The sequence below is a fragment of the Coturnix japonica genome, chromosome 5, assembly GCF_054131305.1.
Source record: "Coturnix japonica strain WE chromosome 5, WE-NBRP24, whole genome shotgun sequence".
Lineage (NCBI taxonomy): Eukaryota > Metazoa > Chordata > Aves > Galliformes > Phasianidae > Coturnix > Coturnix japonica.
In genome coordinates this window covers 14,763,160-14,789,450 of record NC_140667.1, presented here as the reverse complement: position 1 = coordinate 14,789,450, position 26,291 = coordinate 14,763,160, and the positions used below count along the sequence as shown (strand labels likewise).

The 26,291-nt window shown below is 38.4% G+C and overlaps 1 protein-coding gene across 38 annotated transcripts in view; it reads left to right on the top strand.

Moving 5' to 3' along the window:
- Positions 1-26,291, top strand: part of MICAL2 (microtubule associated monooxygenase, calponin and LIM domain containing 2) — a 155,362-nt gene that overhangs the window by 70,291 nt on the left and 58,780 nt on the right. For 26 of the 38 annotated variants that reach the window (XM_085548429.1, XM_085548448.1, XM_085548444.1 and 23 more), the window contains 15 exons: positions 6,261-6,468; positions 7,068-7,184; positions 8,130-8,231; positions 10,035-10,190; positions 11,294-11,394; positions 13,081-13,338; positions 14,028-14,143; positions 15,643-15,769; positions 15,989-16,079; positions 16,169-16,316; positions 18,218-18,417; positions 18,933-19,045; positions 23,595-23,666; positions 24,114-24,263; positions 25,049-25,153. In XM_085548429.1, coding sequence (XP_085404555.1) covers positions 6,261-6,468; positions 7,068-7,184; positions 8,130-8,231; positions 10,035-10,190; positions 11,294-11,394; positions 13,081-13,338; positions 14,028-14,143; positions 15,643-15,769; positions 15,989-16,079; positions 16,169-16,316; positions 18,218-18,417; positions 18,933-19,045; positions 23,595-23,666; positions 24,114-24,263; positions 25,049-25,153 — 2,064 coding nt within the window. Of the gene's footprint in view, positions 1-6,260; positions 6,469-7,067; positions 7,185-8,129; positions 8,232-10,034; positions 10,191-11,293; positions 11,395-13,080; positions 13,339-14,027; positions 14,144-15,642; positions 15,770-15,988; positions 16,080-16,168; positions 16,317-18,217; positions 18,418-18,932; positions 19,046-23,594; positions 23,667-24,113; positions 24,264-25,048; positions 25,154-26,291 lie in introns of those variants that run through there. The other 12 variants (XM_085548451.1, XM_085548450.1, XM_085548447.1 and 9 more) reach the window with 3 other exon arrangements.

Sequence of the window (26,291 nt, the reverse complement as noted above, 5' to 3'; positions counted from 1 at the left end):
TGAGGGTATAAGGAATAAAATAAAATACTGGTGGGATAAAAAGCATTTCTGTGCTGGACCGGGTTTTGCTGCTGTGGTTGGTGGCAATTAGAGGTGCACGAGCCTTGCTGTTCCAGTTGCCTTTGAAAAGCGGTATTTATGTGGTGTCCAAAAACGTCTGTTCAGCAAGATCCATCTAGTCTTCATATTTTAAGGTAGTTTTTGGAACTGTCTATAGCACATTTAAATAAAGTGCTTCCATAACCCTTTGGAGAATTAGGACCTGTCATTAAAATACATTTAACTGAATTATTAGTTTTGTCAAATTAAACAGTTTCTAAAAGCATATTTTCCTCTATTATAGTATGTTTTACGAGCTCCTTATAGTGTTAGCAAGGGTTAGAATTAATTTTTGTGGAGTAAGTTTAATTAGCTCCTATATGATTTTTCCCTACTTATTTTGATGAATGATTTCTTTTTCTTTTAATAATTGCATGTAGTATAGATCTGTAAATGACAGAAATTTTGATTATAATGCGTGTTACAATTCTTATTTCAGCTTGGCACCATCTCTTTTATAATGATGTATACTACGGACAAATGAATACTCTCAGATCACTGTCATCTTTGTCTATGGTTATCACTATTACTTACATGGTTCCTATCTGTTGCAGTTTAGTAAACCCGGCTCTATAGGTAGGGCAGCGTTTATTAAGTTGGCTGGCAGGCAATGACTACAAGCATGTTGGACAGTGTAGGGCATTTGCCTTCCAAGGGGTCGTTGTGCTTGCACAGCTCGCATGGTTGGTACATGAGCACCTTACTGCAGCATGTCCTTCATCCTTGGCTGGTGCCTGTATTCAGGTAGGTATGCAGAAAGGGAGATGCAACTGTTTTGTACCAGGGGGGAGAGTTGTTGGACTTAAGGGCATAACTGTATATTTAAATGCTTTGATAGACAAGGGCTAAAGCAAGACCAGACTCAGTGTATTGGGTTGACAAAACACATTAACACATTGTGCCTATACGCATTATACATATTTGAACTTAACCTGCTGATTGTTTTTAGTACAGCTTTAGCTCTCAATATTTTAATGTTGTCTGAAGCAGGACATAAACTTTGAAGTGACTTGAATTATAATGTTTCAAATATATATATATATATATATATATATATATATATATATATATATATATATACAGTCAATCCAGTAGAATCAGGGTACATTTGCATGTCAGTATCCAGTGACGCTGAATTTATGTGATAAATCTGAGGCTACGAATGTGACATGAACTTTTAAGTCAGTAAGTCAGGAATGTCTGACTGAGCAGCTCTGTTCCTGCCAAAAGCTTTCTTCTATGTATTGAAGGGGATGAATTGAAAAGCACTGTGGTGGGGAGAGCTTCCTGCTGCACTTCTGGTAGCTGTCTGCTTTAGATGCTTCTGCAGCTGTTTTCCTTTGGAGCCTTTCCAGAGAAAGTCATTGCTGATCCAGAAAATGTGTTGTTTCATTGAATTTCATGGCTTGCTCAAATCCATGTAGAATATAATCCTGTGGTGTAAGTGAAATTAATTCTTGATGCATCCCTGTCCCCCCCAGTGTTGCTTCCTGAAGACTGAGGCACTGAGATGTTCTGGATGCACCATCTACTGCACTGAATGCACCTGTAGTCCAGTGCAAACCATGGAGCAGGTTTGCCATGGGAAGACAGCATAGCCTGTCACTGTGCAGCCTGCAGGCCCTTTGGCTGTGGGATTTCTGGCACTGTCAGGGGTACAATGGCTGCCAGGGGCACCTGTGCCACCAACCAGTGTCTTCCAGGTGTGTGGTGAAGGTCTCCCTTCTTGCCTGTTTCCTGTGGCAAGAGCTGTCCCTGTGGGTCTCAAGTTGTGATTTGGGTGAATGCTGTGTACCAGTTAGAGAAAGATAATCTAGGTGGGTATCTCTCATTAGTTTTTCACTGGTGTACATGTAGATTTCCACTGAAGAGTGGAAATGGTGCTTCTGGCTAGTGTGCCATGGAACAAAAGGTCTCTCTGTGTCAATCCAGCTCCTGTTAAGCTCCTGTCCAAAATTTATTTCCTCTGTTCTGAGTAGCTGTAAGGGTAGAAATGAGAAAGCTCTGAATTCCTGCTGTGATTGTAACTTTCATCTTTATATTAGAAAGATATTTGGGAGGGGTGGTGTGTTGTCATGGAACAGTTCTGTTTTCTGGCAGCAATTTAATGGTTGAATACCTCAGACAGGAGAGGGTGGAGGGATTTGAAGTTGGGCAATAGAAATTCAAGTGCTGGAATGGCTGCCCAGGCAGGTGGTGGAGTCGCCGTCCCTGGCAGTGTTCAAGAGGCATCTGGATGAGGAGCTACGAGATCTGGTTTAGTGGTTTGTTGTAGCTACGGTAATGGGAAGATGGTTGGACTAGATGATCTTGTAGGTCCTTTCCAACCTTGTGATTCTATGATTCTATGAATGTTAATACACTGAGCTGCAGTGCATTCTATCTAACTGCAAAGAAATGTTGGTTGTGTTCAGCATTCACGTACTGCTACCAACTGCTACATTCCTTGAGTTTGAGCATGTCAGTTCTGCCTTTATTGAAGTTTATTGAAGTCAGTGAGATTTCTGTGACTACATAGGTCATTCTGAAGCTTTTTTATTGTTTAGTGGCTCCTTTTGTTTGTTTGTTTTTAACATAGTACTAACATTCTTCCTCCCTACTTCCTTCCTTTCAAAATCTGTTATTTCTTTAAGCTCAGTTTACTGTGTGAAAACCAATGGGGAGGCATTCTGCAAATTCTCAGCTGTTAAGCTGTGTGTGGTTTTACCAGAATGGGATATAGGTGCAGGGATTCACAGGCTGAGGACTTAATAGTGAGGAATGGGAGGGGTTGTGAGAGGCCCCTGCTCCTTCCTCTTTCCTTTTCCTCCACTTCCATTTCCAGAGCAATAAATCTGTGTGTTATTTGCAGGAGGTCATACTGAAAAACTGTGTCAGGAACACAAGTCATCCCAGTTTTGGAGGGATAACTTGTGCTGTCATTTAGGTCATTGCTACTTGCCCTTGTGCTTGAAGAAGCATTTGTCAGAGGTTTTTCAGATACTGTTACTCTTAAATGTACTAACAGAGAGCAGGCACCATCCCCAGTTGTCAGATTTACTTCCTTTGAGGAGAATATAACTTGAGACTTAACAAATACTGTGTATTCTTATATTGCATGTGAAACTTTCTGATGGCTTTTTAATTGAACCTGGAAAGCAATCTGAAGTTACTGCAGTAAGTAGAGTTTTGGTTATGGCATGGGACAAGTTACAGAAACAAATAATTATATTTGAGAGATAAACACAGTGCTTTTTAACAGTGCTGTAGAAACTCATTATGTACTCAGAGACTTTAGTCAAGTTTTATAAAATATGTGCATGCTTATTTATAAAGTAAATTGCAATAAAGTAATTTCAAGAGCAGCCCCCAATGAACTAGAAGTCTGTGGTAACAGCTGCTGAAAATAAAAGGCTAATCAAGGTTCCTTCTAGGCTGGTTATAGAAAGGTTTATCTGCTCTTTGACTTAATTTGCAAGTGGAGAGATGGGAAGGATGGGCTGTGACAGATGACTGGAATGGTCCCTTTCATTATGCAATAAAGGTAGGAGCATAAGTGCAGCAGGCATTACCTTTGCAAGAGTTTTGCGCTGGTTTTGATCCCGGAAGTTTTAAGAAAGAAGACAGAGTGCCAAATGTATGTCAGCAGGAAGCATCCTTAATAAATCAAAGAACAAATAGTTTTGACACAAATATGTTTATTGAAGGTAACGATGAATGGATGGCAAATACACAACCATTTTTCAAAGGGTCTCCAGGAGATTAGTGAGATATTTCATCTGTGTTGATAGGAGGAGAGGAGAGGGTAACGTCAACCTTAGTTTTAACATTCCGTGGTGTGGAGCACCATAGTGAACTAACAGTATCTTCTGTGTGGGTTTTATTATTTGGCAAGATCCACTATGACTAAATCTCAAAAGAGTGGTTTTTTTGGGGGGGAGTTGTTTCTTTTAAAGTTGCATTTATTTATAATAAATATATACTGACATACATCATAATGTATGAACCAAACAAAAAACCAACAACCATGCAGTGTTTGAGGCACACAGACGTGAATGATCCAAATCGTTTATTACAAGTTCTCACATCCCTTATATAACTTCACAAGTTTTTGTTTTCTAGCTTTCCCATCTGCCCTTACAACTTTCCCAGCCACCATTACGTGTCAACAGAGCATTCTACAAAACATTTATCAACTGTCAATACTTGCACAAATCCAATCAGGGCTGTGAGTCCCTTCTTCTCCTTCTAGAGGTGTCCTTGGTTCTCATGCTGTTTATCTTGCTCCACAGCTGCTGCTCTGAACAGCTTTTCTTGTATTCCCACACAACCACAAACAAACAAACAAACAAAAAACACCCAAAAACCTAACCCTCTCCCCACCCCTAAGGGGGAAAGCAAAAAAGCCCTTATCAAACCATGTATGATCTTGATTTGTGAAATGTTTCTAACTGCTTGCTAAACATTGTTGGAAGTCTGTGTAGCTGTGAAGGCAGTCACTTGTTTGTTAGAACTCGGAGTACTCGTGTCAATTACAAGGATGACGGAAAAGAGCTGACCCGGACTCTGTCAGCAATCCTCTTCTTAAGTCAGGGTATCTTCCACACTATGTTTTTCTCCTTTATATAATAGTATCTGTTGGTGTTTTCTTACTACTTACCATGCAGTGAGGAATATTCTTCTTAAATTATAAATATAAATAAAATAATAATAATAATATATAATAAATATAAGTTATAAATCGGGTATGGATATGGAAGTACAGCAACTTTAACTTCTTAATAACTAGTTAAGAAAACTCTTGCTTAAATCACTGCAGAAACACCTTATGTTTCAGTGAGAATATGAATTCTTTACAGTATTCAATTTAAAACAAAAAAGATGTTTTTATACTTATATGTTTTGCTTGGACCGAAGTCATGGGCAGTAGTCAATGCCAGATAATTTTTAAGATCTTGAAACCTGAAAACAAGTGAACAAACCAAAATAAATAAATGACCCCATTTTATGAAAGAACTGTAATGGGAACCAGACTCCTATCCAATGAGCCTCCAGATACAGTCCATGCTTGCTTTGAAACTGTAATCGCTGTCTGGCTATGTATGTGGGACACACAAGAGCATGTCTGCGTTGTGAGATAATGGTTTTGGATTTGCTCTGCGGCACAGCTCAGCCTTGGATCCAGAGCTCTCCCCTCAGCTTGTGCCCACCTTGTCCCTCCCTATTCCTTGCCCATTGCTTGAACTGATGGTGTAGGTATTATGAGGCCTTTGTGATTTTTAGGAGTTTTTTTTCCTTCTAGCCCTTGGGGGGGGAGTGTGAGCGTTGTTGAGCTTCCAAGGCTGTTTCTAGGCAGTTTTTAGTAATCAAGCAGGAAAATGCAAACATCAAATATATTTGGATTTTAGTAGTTTTCTGGAAATGGTTTGCTTGTTAATCTGTGAAAACTCACAGCTGTCAGCTAAAATGTAGGTGAGAATTCTCTTTAATAGTTGCATTTTTTTCTTCTAAGAATGCTCACATTCAGATTAAAGCCCCTAAGAAGTGATTGTCTTAATGGTAAGGATGTTGACCACTGCATGAAATGGAGTAAGGTTTGCCCCGTTCCCCACTTGTGGTGAAGCAGGACAAGCCAACTGACTTCCCTTGACATACCCCTGCCTTACAGCAGCAGATGAACCAGGCTCTTCTATTCAGGATGTTTTGTCATTTGGAGGAGGGTAACTAATACAGTAAGACTGCTGGCTTAACTAGCAGCTCCAGCAATTGTGTGCTGATTCCCTCATACTAAATATATAAAGTCTACATCAAGACCACTTATTTCTGTTCCATTTTATGTAGATGTAATACTATTTACTGCAAATGCTTCTGAAATGCTGAATGTAACTGAGAGACATTCAGGTAGATTCTAAGAGGTGTTTGACTTTCCACAGTACCTTCTGTCACATCTTCTTGTCAGATGTTCTTACATCTGCATGAAGAAATTCATCCTCCTTTGTAAATTATCTAAATGCCCCATGCAAACAAAATTTCTGTTTATTGATTTATACAGTCGACTTGAAGACGTTCTTGGTAGCATGAGTCTGACCAAATATCAAGTCATAACTATAGAATAAGTTAGAGATTATTTAGAAACCAGTACCAAATCCCATGTAAATCTTCCTTTTTTTTTTTTGTGGTAGTGTTTAATTATTGGAGGTGGCCCATGTGGCTTGCGGACTGCCATAGAACTTGCCTTCCTGGGAGCCAAAGTTGTCGTCGTGGAGAAGCGGGACACTTTTTCAAGAAACAATGTGTTGCATCTCTGGCCGTTTACAATCCATGACCTCCGGGGACTAGGAGCAAAGAAATTTTATGGGAAGTTCTGTGCAGGATCCATTGATCACATCAGTAAGTACCTAAGGATATGGACTGTGTTCAGGTAGAAGACACGCTGGGATCAGATGGGTGGAGATTTTCTATGCTTGACAGAAAGCTTATCTGCCATAAATGTGTGTGCATGTTAAGAAGAGAGAATAAAACGGTCTCATTTAAGCAGTTGGACAAATGACAGTCTTATGGAGCAGTTTGTTTAGTCCGGACTTGTTAAAAAAATAGGATTTTATTACAGCTGTATGTGGAATCTTGATATTCATTCTAGTATGCTAAAGGTAGATGAGAAAATAGGCATAAATGTGGTATTTCACAGGAATTATTTTGTTCTGTAAATTTTTTTTCTTCAGATGCTTGGCATATTGAGTATACAAGTACTCTAAATATTGCTAAGAAGGCAGGCTTTAAAAATATTTTTAAGAAAATCATGGAAATTAGTTTTATTACCAATGAGACTGGAAAATGAAAACAATGTCCTGTGGTAGCTGCTGCATTTGAATTTGCTGCAATATGGGAAATAAAAGTGCTATATGCTTTTGTTATCAACTGGGTGGCATGCTGACAGCACCTTTACTTGCTTATGCATTAAATACATCTTTGCTTCTTGCTATTTACAGGTATTCGACAACTTCAACTTATCCTCTTCAAAGTTGCACTTATGCTAGGAGTTGAAATCCATGTGAATCTAGAGTTTGTGAAAGTCCTGGAACCCCCTGAAGATCAGGAAAATCAAAGTATGGCTTATCATAATGTGATTTGATTATTTACAGAGAAACTTCATGTCAGGTCTTATGAGAAATCTGTCAAGGTAGTTGAATTCTGCTTAAAGGAATGGGAATCTTTTGCCCTTCTTTTTTAGCCAGGTTTGCTGTCTGCAACTATAGGCATAAGTATTGTTGTGACAATGCTCTGATAATTCTTACAATATGATCCAGCTTTAAAAGTTAAGGTTTCGTACTGTGCCTTCTGGCATGCTTTTGAGGCCTTGTAGGAAGTCTGGTGTGGCTTTGTGGTATCTTCTTGCAAAAACAATTTTTGATTGATAATATAAATATAGAGAATGGATGAAGCACCCTGGGCCTCATTTTGCTTTCACATTTGATACAACTCCCGCTTGCTCACAATCATATCAGTCATCTTATGCAAGATTTTTCTATGAAATAAAGAAAAAATCTCTCTATTTAAGTATTTAAGGAATAGTAGAATATTTTATGGTTTAACTTCATTAAAATACTATGCTAGCCCTTTGTAAATGTTCATGTGCCAATAGCAGAGTAAATAAATTGTTAAAAGTACTTAAAATCTGTTATATATCTTTTGAGTGTTGGCAATACAAATGCTTTTAGTCAAATAGTTTAAAGTTAATGCAAATATGGAATTCAGCTTCATCACTATACTTCCGTTAAATTACTGTTTAGAAGACAGAATTAAAAGTATTGATGTGAGGAGGCTATTTTTCTTCTTTTAAAATCCATCTCTTCCTGTTAATATGTATATATGCTCTCTTAATAAAGTAGTTGTGAGAATATTTTTGTAAGCACGTACTTGTGATATGGGCCTTAGAAGCAGAATGCAAATCTATTTGAGTGAGAAATAGACCACTTATCCTGATACCTTTTCGTCACGCTGAAAACCCTACTGTATCTTTGATATTGTTCTTTGATTCTTTGTGCTTATAGAGATAGGTTGGAGGGCTGAGTTTCTCCCTGTGGATCATCCTTTGTCAGAATATGAATTTGATGTTATTATTGGTGCAGATGGCCGCAGAAACACATTAGAAGGTAGGTGGATGTCTGCTTTTAGCCATGTTGATTTTTTCTGCTAAGGTATATTGGAGGACCTGGAAGACAGAGAACAAAAAGCAGCATGCTGTCTTTAAATCCACACAAGGGTTTTTTTTATGTGCTATGCTCTACTATGGTTGTTAAGTTGTGGCTCAAAATAGTTACTTAAATGTTGTGACTGATTCTCAGCACTGTCTGTATCTGCTTTGCCTCCAGAATATAGCGTGATTCCATTGGGCTACCTTCAGTGTTAGGTAACTGCATGATTATTTAACTTAAAGAAGACTGACAAGGTGCATGTCAGGAGTTGCATTGTTTTTGCTATTGTGCCATAGGCATGCCCATATGCTTGAGCTAGTGACCAAAATGTGACTGACAGGTATTTAATGAAGGCATTAGAGGTGTAAGTCCTGTGTAAAGATGATATAACTTCAGAAGCAGTTACTTTGGAAGCAATATGAAAAGATAATAAATTATTGTAGGGGGGGAAGCACTTAATGGTCTTGAGTCAGTGCTGAGAATGTGGACTGCCTGAGCTCTTTGTTAATGAGACGCTACTTAAGCTGCTGCTGTATCACACGAACAAGCTTGTTACCTAATTATATGCCTTCCTTGTAGCTTTAATTATATCCATGTTAATTTAAGTTCACTAAATACTCCATTTCCCTTTTTTTTTTTTTGTTAGCTTTGTAATAGATCTGTTTTTTTTTCTTATGTCTATCAAATGCAACATGCTAAGAGTTAACTCCTTGTGATATCTTCTATTAGAAAAATCTCCACAATCTCTTCTGACTATCCCCTGTGAAGGATTATTTAAGCACTCAGGTGTCAGCAAAATAAAATTATTCTTACCTCAGCTGCAGACCCAACTGAGAAGCTGATAGTTATCACTGTAACAGGATCTGAGGGAATATTTCATGCACTGAAGGTTATTTACATACAGAAGCTAATGTTTTCATGTTAAATTTATTCCAATGAAATCTTGAGAATGTATCAGGATGCACAGTGAGACAAGTCATAAGTGACTGATATTTTAATACAAATATGTGTATTCTCTGCAATTAGCTGAAAATACAGAATCCCTGTCCTTCTCAGTTTCCTTATGCATAAAGAAAATACACAAACAGAAAAACTGAATGTGTGATTGCAAGATGGGTGTTTAGCAGGTGTTTTTGTGAAAGGAAGCAAAGTAGGATGAAGTGAGAATGCAAGCAACTTTGTTTGTTGAACTGTTCACATTGGAAATAGGAAGTTAAAGTTACTGAATATTTTTCAACCCCTAAAGTCTTTGAAAAACTGCATTCGTTTTTTGTATGTGCAGCTAAGCCCAATTATAGAGGTTTCTGTTTTCTCAGATGCTACTTTTGACTAGTGATTTTTGCATGTTTTTTCATAAACTGTTTACTACTCCTCTAACAAATATCCCATTTATTATAAAGCAGGTTAAATATGTTTCTCTCCATTAAATTTATCTGCACTTTTTCCAGTTTATCCTCATTCACCCCTTGGCTTTAAATTCTCAGGTTCAGCTTCTGCCCCTAGTGCCCCTTCAGGCTTCAGGCAGTTGTTTTTTTCTTAGTTCGTTTTTGAAATGAGACTTTATCTTAAACACAGTACAGTTTCACTTTTGCAGCTGGGACTGGGGGGAAAAGACTTGACATTCAAGAAAATTTAAGATGGAATGTGCTGGCTGTGTTGTTTGATGAAATACTGGATTAGACCAAGTATTCTTCAGCTGACCCTCCTTTATACTTTTATGTGAAGTTTTGAGTGTTTTTATTTATTTTCTTTGCTTACCAGGTTTTAGGAGAAAGGAGTTTCGTGGAAAGCTGGCTATAGCTATCACTGCCAATTTTATAAACAGAAATACAACTGCAGAAGCCAAAGTAGAAGAAATTAGTGGTGTTGCTTTCATCTTCAATCAGAAGTTCTTCCAAGACCTTAAAGAGGAAACAGGTGGAGAATATTCCTATTAGCATAAAATTGAATACATTTCCTTAAAAAACAAATCATAAAATGCTGATGATGTCATAATCTTGCCAAGGGAAGTTATGTACATGTATGATGTGGTGGGATTTTCTTTTTAGCTTAGGTGTTGCCACACTGTTGTTTGTTTTAGTGTTTAAATTTTTCTCAGCTGTTTAAAAAAAAAAAACAACAAAAAGCCAGGTTCAACAACTTGAGAGGAGCTTTTTCAAGTGCCCAAAGATTTCCCTTGTGGCATGGTTTGTTTTGTTTGTGTCTGTTCACATACTGAATGGCTTAAACCCTGTGAAAAAGGCGTTGCCCTTCTATCTAGGAGGGGTTTGTTCTTCTTTTTGATGTGCAGATCTGATAAAGTGCCATAAATATTTGAATATAAACTGTGAAATACATCTGAAGAAAAAGATACTTCCAAGGGATGCAACTATTCTGAAACAATTCCCCTCTTACGGCTAATTTATTATTAATATTGCTATTGTAACATCATCAAAACTCACGGTTAGACCTAAAGCCAGAGGTCTAGCAACCTAAAAAGCTTATTGTTCCCTGTATTCCTCTTTCTCTCCCCCCCAGAAGACTCACCATAGAATCGTAGAATGGCTTGAGTTGGAAGGGACCTCAAAGATCACCTGGCTCCAAACCCTCTTCTGTGGGCAGGGTTGCCAACCACTGAATCAGACATTAGATCAGACTGTCCAGAGCCCCATCCAGCCTGGCCTTGTGCACCTCCAGGAATAGGGCATGCACAACCACTCTGGGTGACCTGTTCCAGCACCTCACCACTCTCTCAGTGGAAAAACTTCCCCTGACTTCTGATCTGAATCTCCCCCCTTTTTAGTTTAAAACTGTTCCCTCTTGCCCTATCAAAGGTCCCATTAATAAGGCTGTAATTAACTGGCTTTTCCTTAGTAGAATGCCAGGTATCTTTGAATTATGTGGTGACTCTTGTTGGGTAAGGCCAAATCTCCTTCGGAAAGTGAATGTGTTCCAAGAAGAAACTTGTAGGTCTAACAGTAGTATTGTTAGTAAATGACAGAAAATGCCTTGTACTTTGTAACAAGTGTATTCTCTTTCAGGAATTGACTTGGAGAATATTGTTTACTACAAAGATAGCACACATTATTTTGTGATGACAGCAAAAAAACAAAGTCTTCTGGACAAAGGAGTGATTATAAATGTATGTAAAAATTCTGGATAAAGCTTTACTTCATTTACTTGTCACATAATAAGTGTGAACGCCTGTACAAATGTTATTCCATGTTATAGAAGGTGTTCATAGACTTACTATGTCACTTGATTTAAGATCAGATCACTTAGATCTTACTCTGTTTACTGGTTGTATTTTTTGGTGGTGGTGTTTTTTTTTTCCCTCTGTTGGCACAAAGTTCCTTTAGAGAGCTGAAAATGATGCTTACTTAATTTCTCAGTTTCGGGACTGGCTGAAATAGGATTTTCCTTCAGCTTGGAAGTGCCTGGTATTGTCATCAACCTGAAAAATAAGAACCTCTTTAAGTTTAACCAGCTTTATCAGGCAAACAAGGAAGTGTAATGGTCTACCCCACATTAAGTTGCAAATTCTCCAAAGTTGATGAAACCTGCTGGAACAAATGTGTACACACATGGGCCTGAGCTTTCAAAAATAATTGGGAATTTCTGAGGCCTTTTGAAAGACAGTGTTTTTTTCTTCTATTTGTTTTTTTTTTTTTTGTTGTTGTTGTTGTTGTTGTTCTCTAAAAGAAGGAGGTATTTTTCCTTTGTTTCTAGAAATTGTTCTGGCACTACTTATGGCACTATTTAAATTTCTCTTCCTGGAAATGCAGTAGTAGGCAAATTTTCTTGTGAAATAAGACAGTGCCAAAATTATAATTTCCCTTAGAAAGCCTATAGGGAGCTGTTAGAAGACTTCTTTTTGATGGGACCACTCAACTCAATGCTATGATTTCCAGCCTTTTTGGAGGATGCAGCCAGAGTGGTAGAGGCGAAGGAAGGGTGGTTGACTTTGAGAACAGTGGTGGGTGGCCCCTGAAGCTAAGAGGCTGATGTCTGCAGGTGGGTGGGGTGGAGCATTTAAGGAAGAGGAGCTGTGGCTCCAGACTAGCAGTCATCTTCCTGAGTCTCTCACATCTGAGCAAAGAGAACAATCTGCTGAAAGACAGCTAGGCTCATAGCCATTCTGTAGCATCATCCTGGTGATTAGGGGGTCTCATCTGTGATTAAACTGTAAATAGAAGCTGCCTTATTAATAATCTTAGGCTTTAAATAGAGTGACCTGTAAAGGGAATGTCCTTTACCATGCTGGCTGGAAAAACAGACAAAAAAAAAAAACCTCCCAAAAAACCAAAACAACAACAACAACAACAAACACCACTCAAACAAAAAAAGCAAAACCAACCCAAGACAAGAACAGGAAAACTTCTGTGGTCCAAGTTCAAATGTGTCCACTTAACTGAGCTGTTAAGTCAAACCTTTTTGTTGAGTGTGGCATGTAAGCATCGTTTTTTTGCAATTATTTCTGCTCCCATTTGTTTTTTTGTGTGGGGTGCACTCAAAGGACAAAGAGCTGGAGTGATGGTGATCGCATCTTTTGATAGAATGGAAGTTATGAAGAAAGCACATAGCTAAGGAGCTGGGAGGTTCCATAATCAGTTATTGCAAATCAGTGTGCTTTTCAGTATTGGCATGGTGATCCTGTTTACGGTAGCAGAAGAAACCTATATTTGTGTACTTTTCAGAGGTCGTGGTAAATTTCTCTTGGTTCTTTATGCCAGGAGATGTATGTTTTGCTCTGATGCTACAAGACATCAGGGCTCCATTTCAGAGAGGATAGATGGAGTGTGTAATCTTTCACCCCTCTCTCTTGCAGGACTATATTGATACCGAATTACTGCTCAGTGGGGAGAATGTGAACCAGAGCAATTTGCTGTCCTACGCTCGAGAAGCTGCTGACTTTGCGACCAACTATCAGCTGCCTTCCTTGGATTTTGCAATTAATCACTATGGGCAGCCAGATGTAGCGATGTTTGATTTTACATCTATGTATGCATCTGAGAATGCTGCACTGGTGAGAGAAAGGCACAGACATCAGCTTCTGGTTGCACTTGTTGGAGATAGTTTACTTGAGGTATACCTAGGCTTATATTTGATTTTTTTTTTTAATCCAGCCATTTTATCTGCCTTCTCAAACAGTCTCTGCATTCTCTTCCATGTCCTGAAACAAATGTACCTTCCTTGTTTTATTCTCTCTTCTTTTTAATGCCATAGTTTATGTCATAACTAATGCTTGGCTGGTAGTCCCTGTCTGGGTTTCTGTTTTGCTTTATGCCTGTTGTATTTCTGTCTGAAAACTGTGAGCTGTGTGTCCTCGGCTTAGGTGCATGGCATAACTCTCCTGACTTCAGTCAGAGGGAAAAACTTTATCCAAATTTTATTGCTGTGTCTTTGCTTCAATATGTTTTTTCTTAAACAAAAACTGTGTGCTACAGCTAATGGATGCGTTTGTTTTATTATTATTATTTTTAACCAGACTGACAGCCTGAGGTGTTTGAGAAGACTCATCCAAATGAAAACTAAGTAAAAAAAAAAAAAAGTAAAAAATGTAAAAAAAGTGAAAAAGTAAAAGAACAGTCTTCTTCGTTACCTGAGACTTACACAAACCTCTAAGAACTGTAGGAATTGGCTGTATTGTATTTTAACTCTTTCCAGGCTGCTTTGCTAAGTATGAAACCTTAAGCTCCAAGTTCACATCACAAGTTAGTTCTGTAATAAAACCTGATGAAATACAGAGAGTTGAAATGTAAATGTCTCTTACAGCCTTTCTGGCCAATGGGTACTGGCTGTGCAAGGGGCTTCTTAGCTGCTTTTGATACTGCTTGGATGGTGCGAAGCTGGGCTCAAGGAAAACCCCCGCTAGAAATCCTTGCTGAACGGTGAGCTCTGCTTTTATCTTTTTCATTTTCAGAGTGTTTTAAGGAGTTGCTGTGTGTTGGTTGAAGGCAGTGGAAGATGAAACACCATCTGGATAAAAATTTTGTTTTCCTGCAATGGCATTCAATTGAAATTATCTGTTCTTTTAGGTTATTAAACAGTTTACAATGGCAGCAGACTGTTGCTTTACAGGCTTCTGTACATTGATTCAGAGATCCAGCAGCATGCATGGCATGGTCTAAATCACTAATTTAAATTAGGAATGACTAGATTTAAGTGTAATCTTTGAGTGGGAAAAATCTTGTGTTATCTTTAGACCTGTAGTTTAACAACTACAGGTTGCCCAGAGAAGTTGTGGATGCCTCCCTCCTGGAGGTGTTCAAGGCCAGACTAGATGGAGCCCTGGGCAGCCTGATCTTGTGGATAGCAACCCTGCCCATGTCAGGGGTATTGGAGCTCAGTGATCTTGAAGGTCCTTTCCAACCTAAACCATCCTATGATTCTATGAACTTGTAAAAAGAAGTAACTCTCCAAGCATCTCAGAACCTGTGTTTTGTGTTTGTTGTTGTGCTGATTGTGTGGGATTTTTTTTTTTTTTTTCATTTCATTAACAAAAAAGATGTTCATCACTGAAACTATTGTAAACAAATACTTCAAAGCCATCAGCTTTCATTATTAGTATCTGCGATTTTAACTTCGCATTTTGGCTTAGTAGGTCGACAGCCCTCTCTGTTTAGACTGATACATGTGTGCAAAGATGAATTGCTGTACTGCTGAATCATAAGCTTCTCTGTGTAATGACTTTTTGATCAGAGCAAAAACCTGTTGTTAACTGCACCAGTAATCCTGGTGTGGCAATGGTCTGATGGTTGAAGCTGCTGACTTTGGTGCTGACAGCAGCCGCCCTGCTGTCCTGCAGCTGTCCACACTCTTTTAGGGGCAGATAGACTTTAGAAATAGTCATGGTTGTGGTAATGCAAGTAGGAGCATTACAAAGTACAGCGCTTTGAGGATTTTTAAGATAGAAGCGTGTGTGATGACTCAAACACTAAATAGTCCCCAGTGGAAAATTGAACAGCATAATAAAAAAGACTGTGGTGGTTATAGGAATATGGAGTGACGGGGTTTTGAGCTGTTATGTGGTGAAAAAGTTACTCCTTGGGTGGAGGTTAAAGCAAAACCAGATGACTGTATGATGTAATCTTCTTTTTTTAAGTTCATCTTCTTGCTCTCTTCCTGCCTCAGGAAAATATGGGCATTAGTTCTAAGAGTCTGTCTTTTTGTTGACCTTTTTCTGTCTGGCATCTTTTTCCTGTTGGCTGGGGGTAAGAAGTAGGATGGATGCATTATGCAGTTAGTACATAACACTTGTCCTGGCAGAATCAAAATAAAGGTACAGGTAACTACAAAACAAAAAACAACAACAACAACAACAAAACTTTTTATATTGATTATAATGTATTAATTATTTATTTTGCATCTTTTTTTTTTTCTTTGTAAGGGAGAGTATTTATCGACTCTTGCCTCAGACTACCCCTGAAAATATTAACAAGAATTTTGACCAGTATACCATTGACCCAGGAACGAGGTACCCGAACTTGAACTCAAGCTGTGTTCGACCTCACCAGGTCAGTACTTAAAAGACTTGCTTGTGAAATCACAGGTGTTTGTTACTTTTGTGGGATTTCTTTTGTCCATGGGCCACAAACAGTACATAAAATCTTCAGGAGTCTCCATAGCCTCAATCCAGCTGTAGATAAAGTTAACCTAGAAAGAAAAAAAAATTAAAATAAATGTTTTTGCCCTTCAAGCAATTCGAACATCTTACAAATAATTTTAACTTGTAGGTGAGACAATTATACGTTACCAATGAGTTACAGCAATGTTCTCTTGAAAGAGCAAGCTCCATTAGAAGATCAGTGAATCTCTCAAGACGAGGTATGTGGGATCTCATGTTTGTAGTGAAATATTGAAGCTTTCTGAGCATACAAAAAATGATTGAAATATTTGATCTTCGTTAACCGTAGAGTCAGACATTCGACCTAACAAACTCTTGACCTGGTGTCAGAAACAGACAGAAGGGTACCGTAATGTTAACATCACAGACCTGACTACCTCCTGGAAAAGCGGCCTTGCACTGTGTGCAATTATCCATCGCTTCAGACCTGACCTCATGTAAGTGACATCTGTAGATTTTAGGCACAGGATATATCAAGTATTCACCAAAGTATAGTGTAAGAGCAGCCAAAATACTGATAGTCTACAGTTCCCTTTTGTTGTTTGTTTTTGTAAGGAGGTGTATACCATAGCCTGGTTTTGGGGGAGTAGGGTTGTTTTTGTTTTGCCTTTTGTTTTTTCTCCTTTGCATGTCCCTGCATGCCACTTAAAATGAAATACAAATGCTTTCAAAGAGCTAAGAAGGCTTTGAACCTTATGACTTGTGATTATGTTCATGGGATTCACACGGTTATTTAAAATGAAAATTGTAGTGCTTGAATAATGTGGGAGTTGTATTCCCAAGTCCCTGGAGACAGGTTTTTAGGGTATATTTAAAACCACAGTTGTAATGGTACTGTCAGGAGTTAGAAAGGTATTCAGTTCAGTCTTGAATGAGCTATCCTCTGTCTGCTGTAGTGTTTACCATGATAGTAAAGGCAAACCCTGGGCTATGGAGGTGGTGTGGAAGATGGCAGCCTTGCACAGTTCTTCATCCAGTGTCCTGGCATGTGGGCTGTTCAGCCAGGACTGGCCCTTAAAAATGATCTATTCTATTCTAGGAATATAATGTATGCCAGGATCTCCATTTTTACTGTGTTTCTGGGGTCCTCACCCTGCAAGGCTGGGCTTCTTGAACATGAATATTTTAAAAGGTTTCTCAGTTAGAGAGAAGAGAGTTGATGTGTAACGGGTGGCAGGAATGGCCTCTGCTGGCAGGGGATTACAGGGCCTGCTTGTTGACATTTATGTTGGGGTTACTCTTCTGCCCTCTCCCAAGTCTCCAAAATGCAGTGGCTTCTTTCTCTTGCCTTTCCACACAGATTAGTCACCCACAGACTTAGGAGTCATGAGTGAATTACTGTCAGATGCTCTTTATTGTGGATAAATGAAAGAAATCACTGAGTTGTTTTTTTATTTGGTGTGATAATTTGGAAGAAAAAAAATAAATAGGAACCATGTCCAGAGTACTTGCTTGTGTAGCTTTATCAGAGGAAGAACTAATACTGCACATTCTAAGAAAAAGGTTGTGGAGCGAGTGTGGCAGATGGGTATGGATGGTTTTGTTGCCACAGGAGACAGTAGAAAGCAAAGACATCATTGCTGTATGTGGAAAGTATATTTCTTAAGCACTGCTGTCTAGAAAGTTGTACAATTCATGAGCTAACCATATCTTGTGCTGTTTGTTCGCATACTTAGATCTTGCTGGCTTCTGTTAAATGCAGCTGTTTACATGGCTAGATAGGAGCTGAGCAGGCCAGTGAGGCGGCTGCCTGCAGGCTGCAGGCAGGGCTGGGGCAGAGGGCTGTGTGTGCTCCCTGGCTCCAGAAATGGATGTTGAGAAGAGAAAAATTCTTTTGGGTTCAAAAGCTCACGTTCCTTATGAGGAGAAAGAAGCTACCCTGCCTGGAGCTTTATAACTTATTCTTGTTTATTTTATAATGAATTTTGGAAGTTGTTCAAAGGAAATGGAGTCTTAGAATAAATCTTACAGAAAATGTATTAAAGAATGGTAATGCAGTTCCAAATGTGTGATATACTTATTTAGTGCACTAATAAATCTGGTTATGACATGAGCAGGAGCTCCTCATTCAAACTGTGCATGTAACACCATAAAGAGAAATGCAGTGCATCTGTGTGTGTGCATGCACACATGTAACATGTTCATTTCCTAAAATACTCACCACAATTACTCCTTGTGGTTTTGATTAGGGTTAGCATTAGGATTCACATGGTGAAATACCCATGCCTTCTCTCGCATTCTTGTCTTGCACCTCTCTGATTTACAAGGGAATCTTGTTGTGTTTCCAGGGGGAACAGAGAGCAAATTGCTACTGACGCCTGTACATTCTCCCCCACAGAGACTTCGATGCACTGAATGAAGAGGACATTGTCAAAAACAACCAACTGGCATTTGATGTTGCTGAGAGGGAATTTGGGATCCCCCCTTTGACCACAGGGAAGGAGGTGGGATCAGCTGAGGAGCCTGACAAGCTCAGCATGGTCATGTACCTCTCCAAGTTTTACGAGCTGTTCAGGGGCACACCTCTGAGGACAGTAGGTAAGCTGAATCCAGACTGTTCTTCATTCTTCCAGGTTTGGGAAGAGGGAGCACTTCATCTAGGCTGCTCACAAGCAGTGCTTCTGAGCCAGCAGCCATTTCCCAGCTGAGCCATTCTGGCACACAGTCATGTCTGCAATCATTACCTTGTGCTTAGAAAAGGAAAGGGGGAAGAGCATGATGGGACACCAAGGTTTTGCAGGTCCTTGATGGTTTCGGAGAACAGAAGCTGTTGGATAACTGCAGCTTGAAATCATTAAGTTTGTGTATAAGGTCATTAAGAATCATTCTCCATTAAGGTTGACTGCCTATGTTGTGTCTGTTTCTTGATTTTTCTATTCATTTGTTAATAACTTACCCGTGTATTGTATGCATTTATTTTTATTAGCCTGAGTTTCTCATACATAATTCTTATTACTATTCAGCTGAAATGTAATGGCTTAGGCTAATTATTTGTTTTTTAAAAATTGCATAAGTATACTTCAGTCTTTTTTGTCGTTGTTGTTTTTAAACAGATGCTGGGGATAAGCAAAATGGAGAAAGTAATGAACTCTGTTCAGCAAAATCATCAAACTTCATCTTTAACAATTACATCAACTTAACTTTACCAAGGAAGCGAGTGCCAAAGGTAAACTGTGAAGGACGGTTTGCTCTATAAATCTTTGTCTTCTAAAGGCAGAGAATTAACTTCTGTGCTCATAAATAAGGGTGAAGATTTGTGTGCATACTAAAGAAGTGAAATAAGATTATGACAAAAAGTAACACATGTGAACGTGAAATCATTACGTTTGTAATGATAAAACTGAAGCGTTGTCGCTATCAAATGGCTGAAGCATTAATAAACCCAGTTAAGCATTCTCTGTAATGCAGATATTCTAATCCTGGTGAGAATTTTTGTGTACTCCAGGACATTTCATATTCATTCTCCATGTCAGTCTTCTTCAGTGTAGATAAAAGGTAGGGGAGGAGGATGTTTTATTTGATGTGTTCCTAAGTTGTGGTTATCAACTTGAGATGTTGGAGTTCTTGGCTGCCTCTTATGCTTTTCTTTTATAGAAAATTTCCTAGAGGTATTTTGAAGAACTCTGGTGCAGTGCTACATGCCGTGTTTTATAGTTTTATTGTTTCTTTTGTTCTTGTTTTGCAGTGGTTTTGGTTTTGTTTTCTTGTGATGGGGAAGTCTGAGATTTTGATAGACATGACAATCTCTTAAAGAAAAAAAGTATTGTAGCTTTATATTCCTAGGTTTGAATATATATCCATACTCTTATATATTTGTTCTGATATATAACTGATATATAAGAAGTCTTAGAATCTTTTCTGAGTAGTTGGTGGATTTTGTCTATTTTGTGCAGGTGATCCCTTCATACCCCTCTAGATATTAAAGCCTGTAAGGGTGACAAACAGTAGACAGTTTAACTACCATGACCCTGAGATAGTGATCTGTTCAGACATACCCATGTACTTTTCTCTCTGTGTCACTTACTAATGAAAACTTACTGACATGCCCTGTTTGTGTCCCTGTATGAAACACATCAGTGCCTATACATGTTGCAATTAAAGACTACAGTGCTTTGAAGAGGTATGGGGACTTGAGTTAATACTGTCTGACATAGGATTGTGTGCAGTGGGAGTATTACCTTTGTATTTCTGAATGGATTATGACTTCAAAAGCTTTAAATTAGAAGTTACTGTAATGAAATTATTCCATAATAAACTATTTCACCCTCCACTTATTCATTAACTTGGTCATCTGCTGAAGGGAGACCTTGAGGAGGGGTTTTGCTTTCACAGCCAAACGTAACTTCATTTTAAATGGGGAGTGTCCACCAAATCTGGCTTGGAGGCAGCAGTGTCTTGCTGAAATTAACCAGTGCTAGTTAGACAGCAGTGTGTGCTCCTCCTCCAGAATGAGTTCAACTTGTGTTTTCTGAAATACAGCTTTATGCAAAACTGTTCCAAGTTTTGAGTTTCCTGGGCTAGACACAATTTAAGTTGCTTTTTTTTGTTTGTTTGTTTTCACAGACCTCCTTAATACTTAACTTCATTGTTTTCTTTATGCCCTAAGCAGTATTTGCCAAGTTTTGCCTGCAAAAGTACAATTTTTCTACTCTTTTGAGTGTGGTGTCCTTAATATAAATTCAGGTGTATGTACATTAACTACATGCCCCAATGTTTTTAAAATGTTTCCTTTTACATTTGTTGCTATCTCACCTTCTTAGTTGTGGTAGAGATGTGGATTGGTTTTGTTTTGTTCTTTCTGGTTGCCTGAAAAACTACTTCAGAATTTCCAGATATTTCCTAGAGTTACTTACGTCTCACATGTTTTCCATCCACAAACATATTTTCAAAACCCATGGATGGTCAGCTGCCCAGTAAGCTCATATATCCTTGTTAGGAAATAACTTTTCCCTGACATCCACATATAGACAAAACAAAGTGGCATTTTTTCCCATCTAACTAAGCACTTGAGAAAGTAAACAGGCAAAATAAACATTCCATTTTCTTGTGAGTGACATCTTTAGAAGAAAAAGAGGTGTTTTTTTTAATGTGTTTTTTGTTGTTGTTTGTGGTTTTATTTTGTTTGGGTTTTTTTTTCCTTTTTTTTTTTTTTTTTTCCTGACCACAATGTTATTATTTTTCTCTGAGTTATTTGCAGAAGTAAATAGTAGTAGTGGGGAAACCTTTCCATTACTGAGGCGTACAGCCCTCTGACTAACCTCTCATCATGAAACATGCCTTCTGTCTAACAGGAGGTGAGTTTCTTGGCACTACATGAAAGTATGAGGTGATTTGCTTGATGTGCCCCTTCAGTTTCACACCACAGGGGCTTGTTTGAACAGAGAAGGGGAAGTAATATTTAGCAAATCAGCTTGAGGAGCGAGACTATCAGGAGCTTTATGTGAGGCTTTACAGTCTCGTTAGGGATGGTGCATGAAATTTAACAAGAAATACACTGCTCAGGCTGGGAAAGAAACTTGCAAAGGCTGGAACGGTAGGGAGCTAGCTGGCTGAGAAGTGGGACTTCTTGGAGAGTAACTGCTTGAGTTAGAGTTTGGCTGTGTCTTCAATGTTGTGGCTCTTTCCCCCGTGCAAAGTAGTGCTGAGAGTTATACAGGTATGAAAAGGGAAGAACACTGATGTGTCACAAAATCAGAAACCATCTGGAGTACCATGATATCTCTTTCTGAGCTCTGTACCATCCAATTCGTCCTTTTATTTGGCTAGACAGGGGATCTTTATCTGGGCACAACTGGCGAGAGACCAGGAGGTGCCTGGTGCTGACATGACTGTTGCTGTCCTGGCAGCATTGGGCTAGACTGAGTAGTGTTTTCCATTTCTCTTCCTGTGTCAAGAGAACTCAAAAGGAACTCAAGATTTCCTATACTTCAAACTAAGAACTGGATTGAGGTGTTTACACAGCAAAAAGCACGATCTTTCTTGGAGTTTTGTCAGGCGATTAAATTGCTTTGTTTTTCACTTCTTTATAAATACATTAACAGAAGTCCTTTATGTGGATTCTGAAAGGCAACATCTTGTTTGCTTCATTCACTTAGGCAAACTCTGCTTTTATGTGGTGTAGATTATTATGCAGAATACGCTGTTGTTTGCTCTTGCTTGGTAGACTAATGATTCTAAGTATTGTAAAACTGGATTACTGAAAGCTGGTGCTCGAAAGACAAAGTACCAAAGCGTATGGAGTAATCCAAATATTGTCATTTGATTCCTTTGGTGTTTGCTCAGAAGTTGTTTGGGATTACTTTCATTCATTCCATAATGACTTATATATATATGCTGTTTTTATAATAAAGGAAGACTGTATTCTTTGATCCATCTCTTTATTCTCTTTTACTTTCTCCAAATTGGATGAGCAATCTCTGAGTTACAGTGTGGGCAAACACAAATAAATGGAATATGGTTCATTGTTCATAAAATAGAGGCAAGCACGATGTTTACAAGGAGAGAGAAAAAAAAAAAAAAAGAAAAGAAAAGAAAAAATCTCCATAACCACTCTGGATAAATGTTGTCAGCTCTTTAAGAATGAATTCAATAAGAAATGATGCAATGTTTATTAACCATTTTGCAAATTTGGGCAAACTGAAGCATGAAATGTTGCTTGTGTCATCTCCACTAAAATAACTGAGTACATGCATGGCTTGAGAACAAAATAAGCAGTTTGGTTGCTTAAGGACTACTGTGTAAGTCCATCATGGGGAAGGTGAACCCTACAAGGGAGAAATAAGCAGACAATAATTGTTCATGCTGGAGAAGAGAAGGCTCTGGAGGGATCACATAGCAACTGTTCAGCGTCTGAAGAGGACCTAAGAGAAAGGAGAGGACAGACTCTGTTGTGATACGAGAAGGGGAAATGGTCTTAAACTAAAAGACAGGAGATTTAGTCTCAATATAAAAATATATATATTTTTACAGTAAGGGTGGTGAAGCACTGGAACAGGTTGCTCAGAGAAGGTTAGTGTGTGTTTTATCCTTGGAGATATTCAGGGTCAGGCTGGGCAGGGCTCTGACCAACCTGATCAATTTGTAGATCTCCCTTTTCATTGCAGGTGAGTTGGTCTAAATGATCTTTGAGGGTTGCTTCCAGCTCCAGTGATTCTGTGAAAAGAAAGGGATATATCTGCAACATGAATGCATGTCCTGCATATGAAAATTTAGGCCGAAAGAGATGGGGATCTGTAGTGGAAGAGTTTCCTTGGATTGTGCTGTTCATCTGGAAATCAGTGTAATCTAGATTAAAACTCACAGAATAACTGATGCTCTAATGCCTTTTTCTTCAAGAGTTTGCTATTGCTTTATTAATTACAAACTCATTAGTACTGAAGGAAGCAGATGAAGAGTTGCAGGCCCCCTGTTGAACAAGGTTTAAGCATTTTATCCATCATAGTTGAGTACGAGCTCTCAGTCAGGGGCTCCTGTGCTGCTGATAAACACATGACTACTGCCAGCAGGGCTTCTCTTGTGTGGAATGATCCTGCTGAGCTGGATAGGGTGCTAATGAGTGCTGTTGCTGGCGCTGCTCACCCATGGTCATGTTATTTAACAGGGGCCAGACCATGCTTACCTGGTAATGGAAGCTACTGTTGTGGGAAGAATGGATTAGGTAAATTTCACAACTTGTGTAGTAATCCAGATATTTTGTTTTGGCTTTCCTGTTTCAGGTTGAAGGGAAAACAGAAGAAAATGAGACTAACAAAAGACGTCGCAAAGGTCTTTTTGGTGTCTTCGAGGAGGTTGGTGTTAAGCAGTGTCAGCACCTATCCAGCTCATTGCAAAGCACCAGAACTGAGGAGGCAGTGGGAATTAGAAGGCTGGGGCTTGGGCTCAAACAAAAACCCTGTCACTTTAAAACCTGATTTCACTGTTGTGTACACTGAAGAGAAGCTACATTTATTTAAGTTGTTTAGTAGAAATAAGAGCTTTAGGTCAGTCACACTAGTTCATTTTCTTTCTGACACTAGAATATACATTATACAATATACAGTAATATAAGGTTTTTTCCTTTTTGCTGTTCACTTACTTAAACATTTTGTGTCTATGTTTGAAGAGTTTGTGTTGTAGCTTGGCTACAACTCTATCTTTTAATATACTGTTGTTTCTTTGCTGGTTAGGATGTTATTTTCTCCCTTTATTAGTGTCATTGGTCAACTTGAGAAAAATGATTTGTTCTTTTATTGCAGGCCTCAGGATTTTCAAGCCAAGGGACAAGTGCTGGGAAAGAACAGAATGATGGTAGAGAAGGAACAAACCAGAATAAAGTTAAATCAATGGCAACTCAACTGTTGGCAAAGTTTGAAGAGAATGCTCCAAATACAATTTTTCGGAGGCAGGTAGGTAATAGATGAACATCAAAGTCACCTCTGAAATTAAACAGTAGTCCCTCCATATGATTGTGATGGTAGATTTGGGGGGGTGGGGGGGAAGTGGATCTATTACTTGTTTGAAGTGGATTTTCTTTCTTTCATGTTTTAAATTCTTTATGCAAATTAATGGGTATTCCTCTTAATAATTAGGGAATGAATATGAATAACTAATATGGAGATAGATTGTTGCATTCTAATACAATATAGGGTATATTCATATCATGTAGTGGAATTTCAGAGTCTGGAAATCTATACAGCAGTCTGTAAAATATTAATTTGTACAGGAGTCTCTTGGTCTGTGTATGGTATCAGCAGAATTTTTTGCCTGTACTTTGTGAGTAGAGAGTACTAAATGTCTTTTTGATGGACATGTGGCTGAACGTGAGCCAGAAGTGTGCCCAGGTGGCCAAGAAGGCCAATGGCATCATGGCTTTTATTAGAAATAATGTTGCCAGCAAGAACAAGGATGTGATCTCTGTACTCAGCACTGATAAGGCTGCACCTTTAGTACTGTGTTCAGTTTTGGTCTCCTCACTACAAGAAAGACACTGAGGCTTAATAGGTTAAAGGTTAATAAAATGAGTTGGGGACAGAAATTTGCAAAACATGTCAATGAATCTCTGTCGTAGTATCTCTTTAAAAACAGCTTTTATTTCTTTATTCTTCAGAATATCTTGGAATCCTATTTACTATTTTCCTCTTTTTCTTTTTTTTCCCCACTCTGTCTTTATAACTTAAAAATGACATGCAAGGAGCTAATAGATAGAACAGCACAGCTCTCTTCTGACTCTCCTGTTAATCCTCGCTTTGCTCAACCTAAAGATCCAAGTCTTCTTCCACCTCAACCAAAAAGGCAGGTAGGAATTCACGTGGGTAACATTTGACAATCTTGCTGTTCTCTTTCTTTAGGGGACTCACTGACGTTGTGTAACCACAAAATACATAAAATTATGTTTGGATGTAATCTGCAGAGTTAACAGATATACTTAGCTAAGACTTAGGAAAACTGCTATGAAGTTCATTGCTTTTTTTAGACCTTCTTGATGAGATGAGATGAGAAAACTTTTGGAAAGAATTAGTAACTGCATGGAATGAACTTGTATAACCTATAGATGTTGATTTATGTATAATCACATCTGGACTTCAAATTGTATAATTATCATTGCATATCTGCATTTAACATGCAAGAGAAGCACAACAGTAGCTGAGAAAAAATCTATGTGTGTACATGATGCTTTGTGATGTTTGTAATAAGACAGTTTTCCACTCTGAGAAAACTGGCAGTATATCGAAGTGCATTAAGCACAGTATATTAAGTGCTTAGCACTGAAAATCTGATTTTAATGACTAAGTTTTCTACTTCTATAAGTAGAACTGGTGAGAAATACTGCTGGAAACTCTTTTGCAGCATCATATATGTGGAGTGAAATTTTTGGGTACTTGGTTTAATTCATTTTGTTAGAATTTCCAAGGTTAGCAAATATTATGTAGTGATTTTCCAAGACTAGTCTGCAGCAAAGTGGGATCTGAATTGCATTGAAATTCTTCAGGACAGCTTGAAGAAAAATGCACATTCATAAACACGCTGAGAATTGATTATTTTTAAGGCAGATGTGCTGTTCTGTAACACTGGGAGCACACTGTGCACTGATTGGGATTAGCATTTCTTAATTTTAATTCTGAGAAATTTGGAAAGTTTGTATAACTTCTTTGAATTGGACAGATAGGATAAAGTAGAAAACTGTCATGAAAAGACTAACTGGAAAGTAATTATTAAGACTGAATTTGATGAAGCTGAACTGGCTGAGTTCAATTGCTTCAAAAGCTCTTTCATATGAAGTTTTAAAATCAGAGACCCATTCTGAGCTTCTCAGAAGATGCTTCAATATTACATCTTGTGTCATGTTACATTAGATCTAGAGTTACAGCAAGGACTACTGCTGATATTTTTACAGGTTCGTTCCCTGGTTTCAAGCAGATGTGATGTTAAAAAGA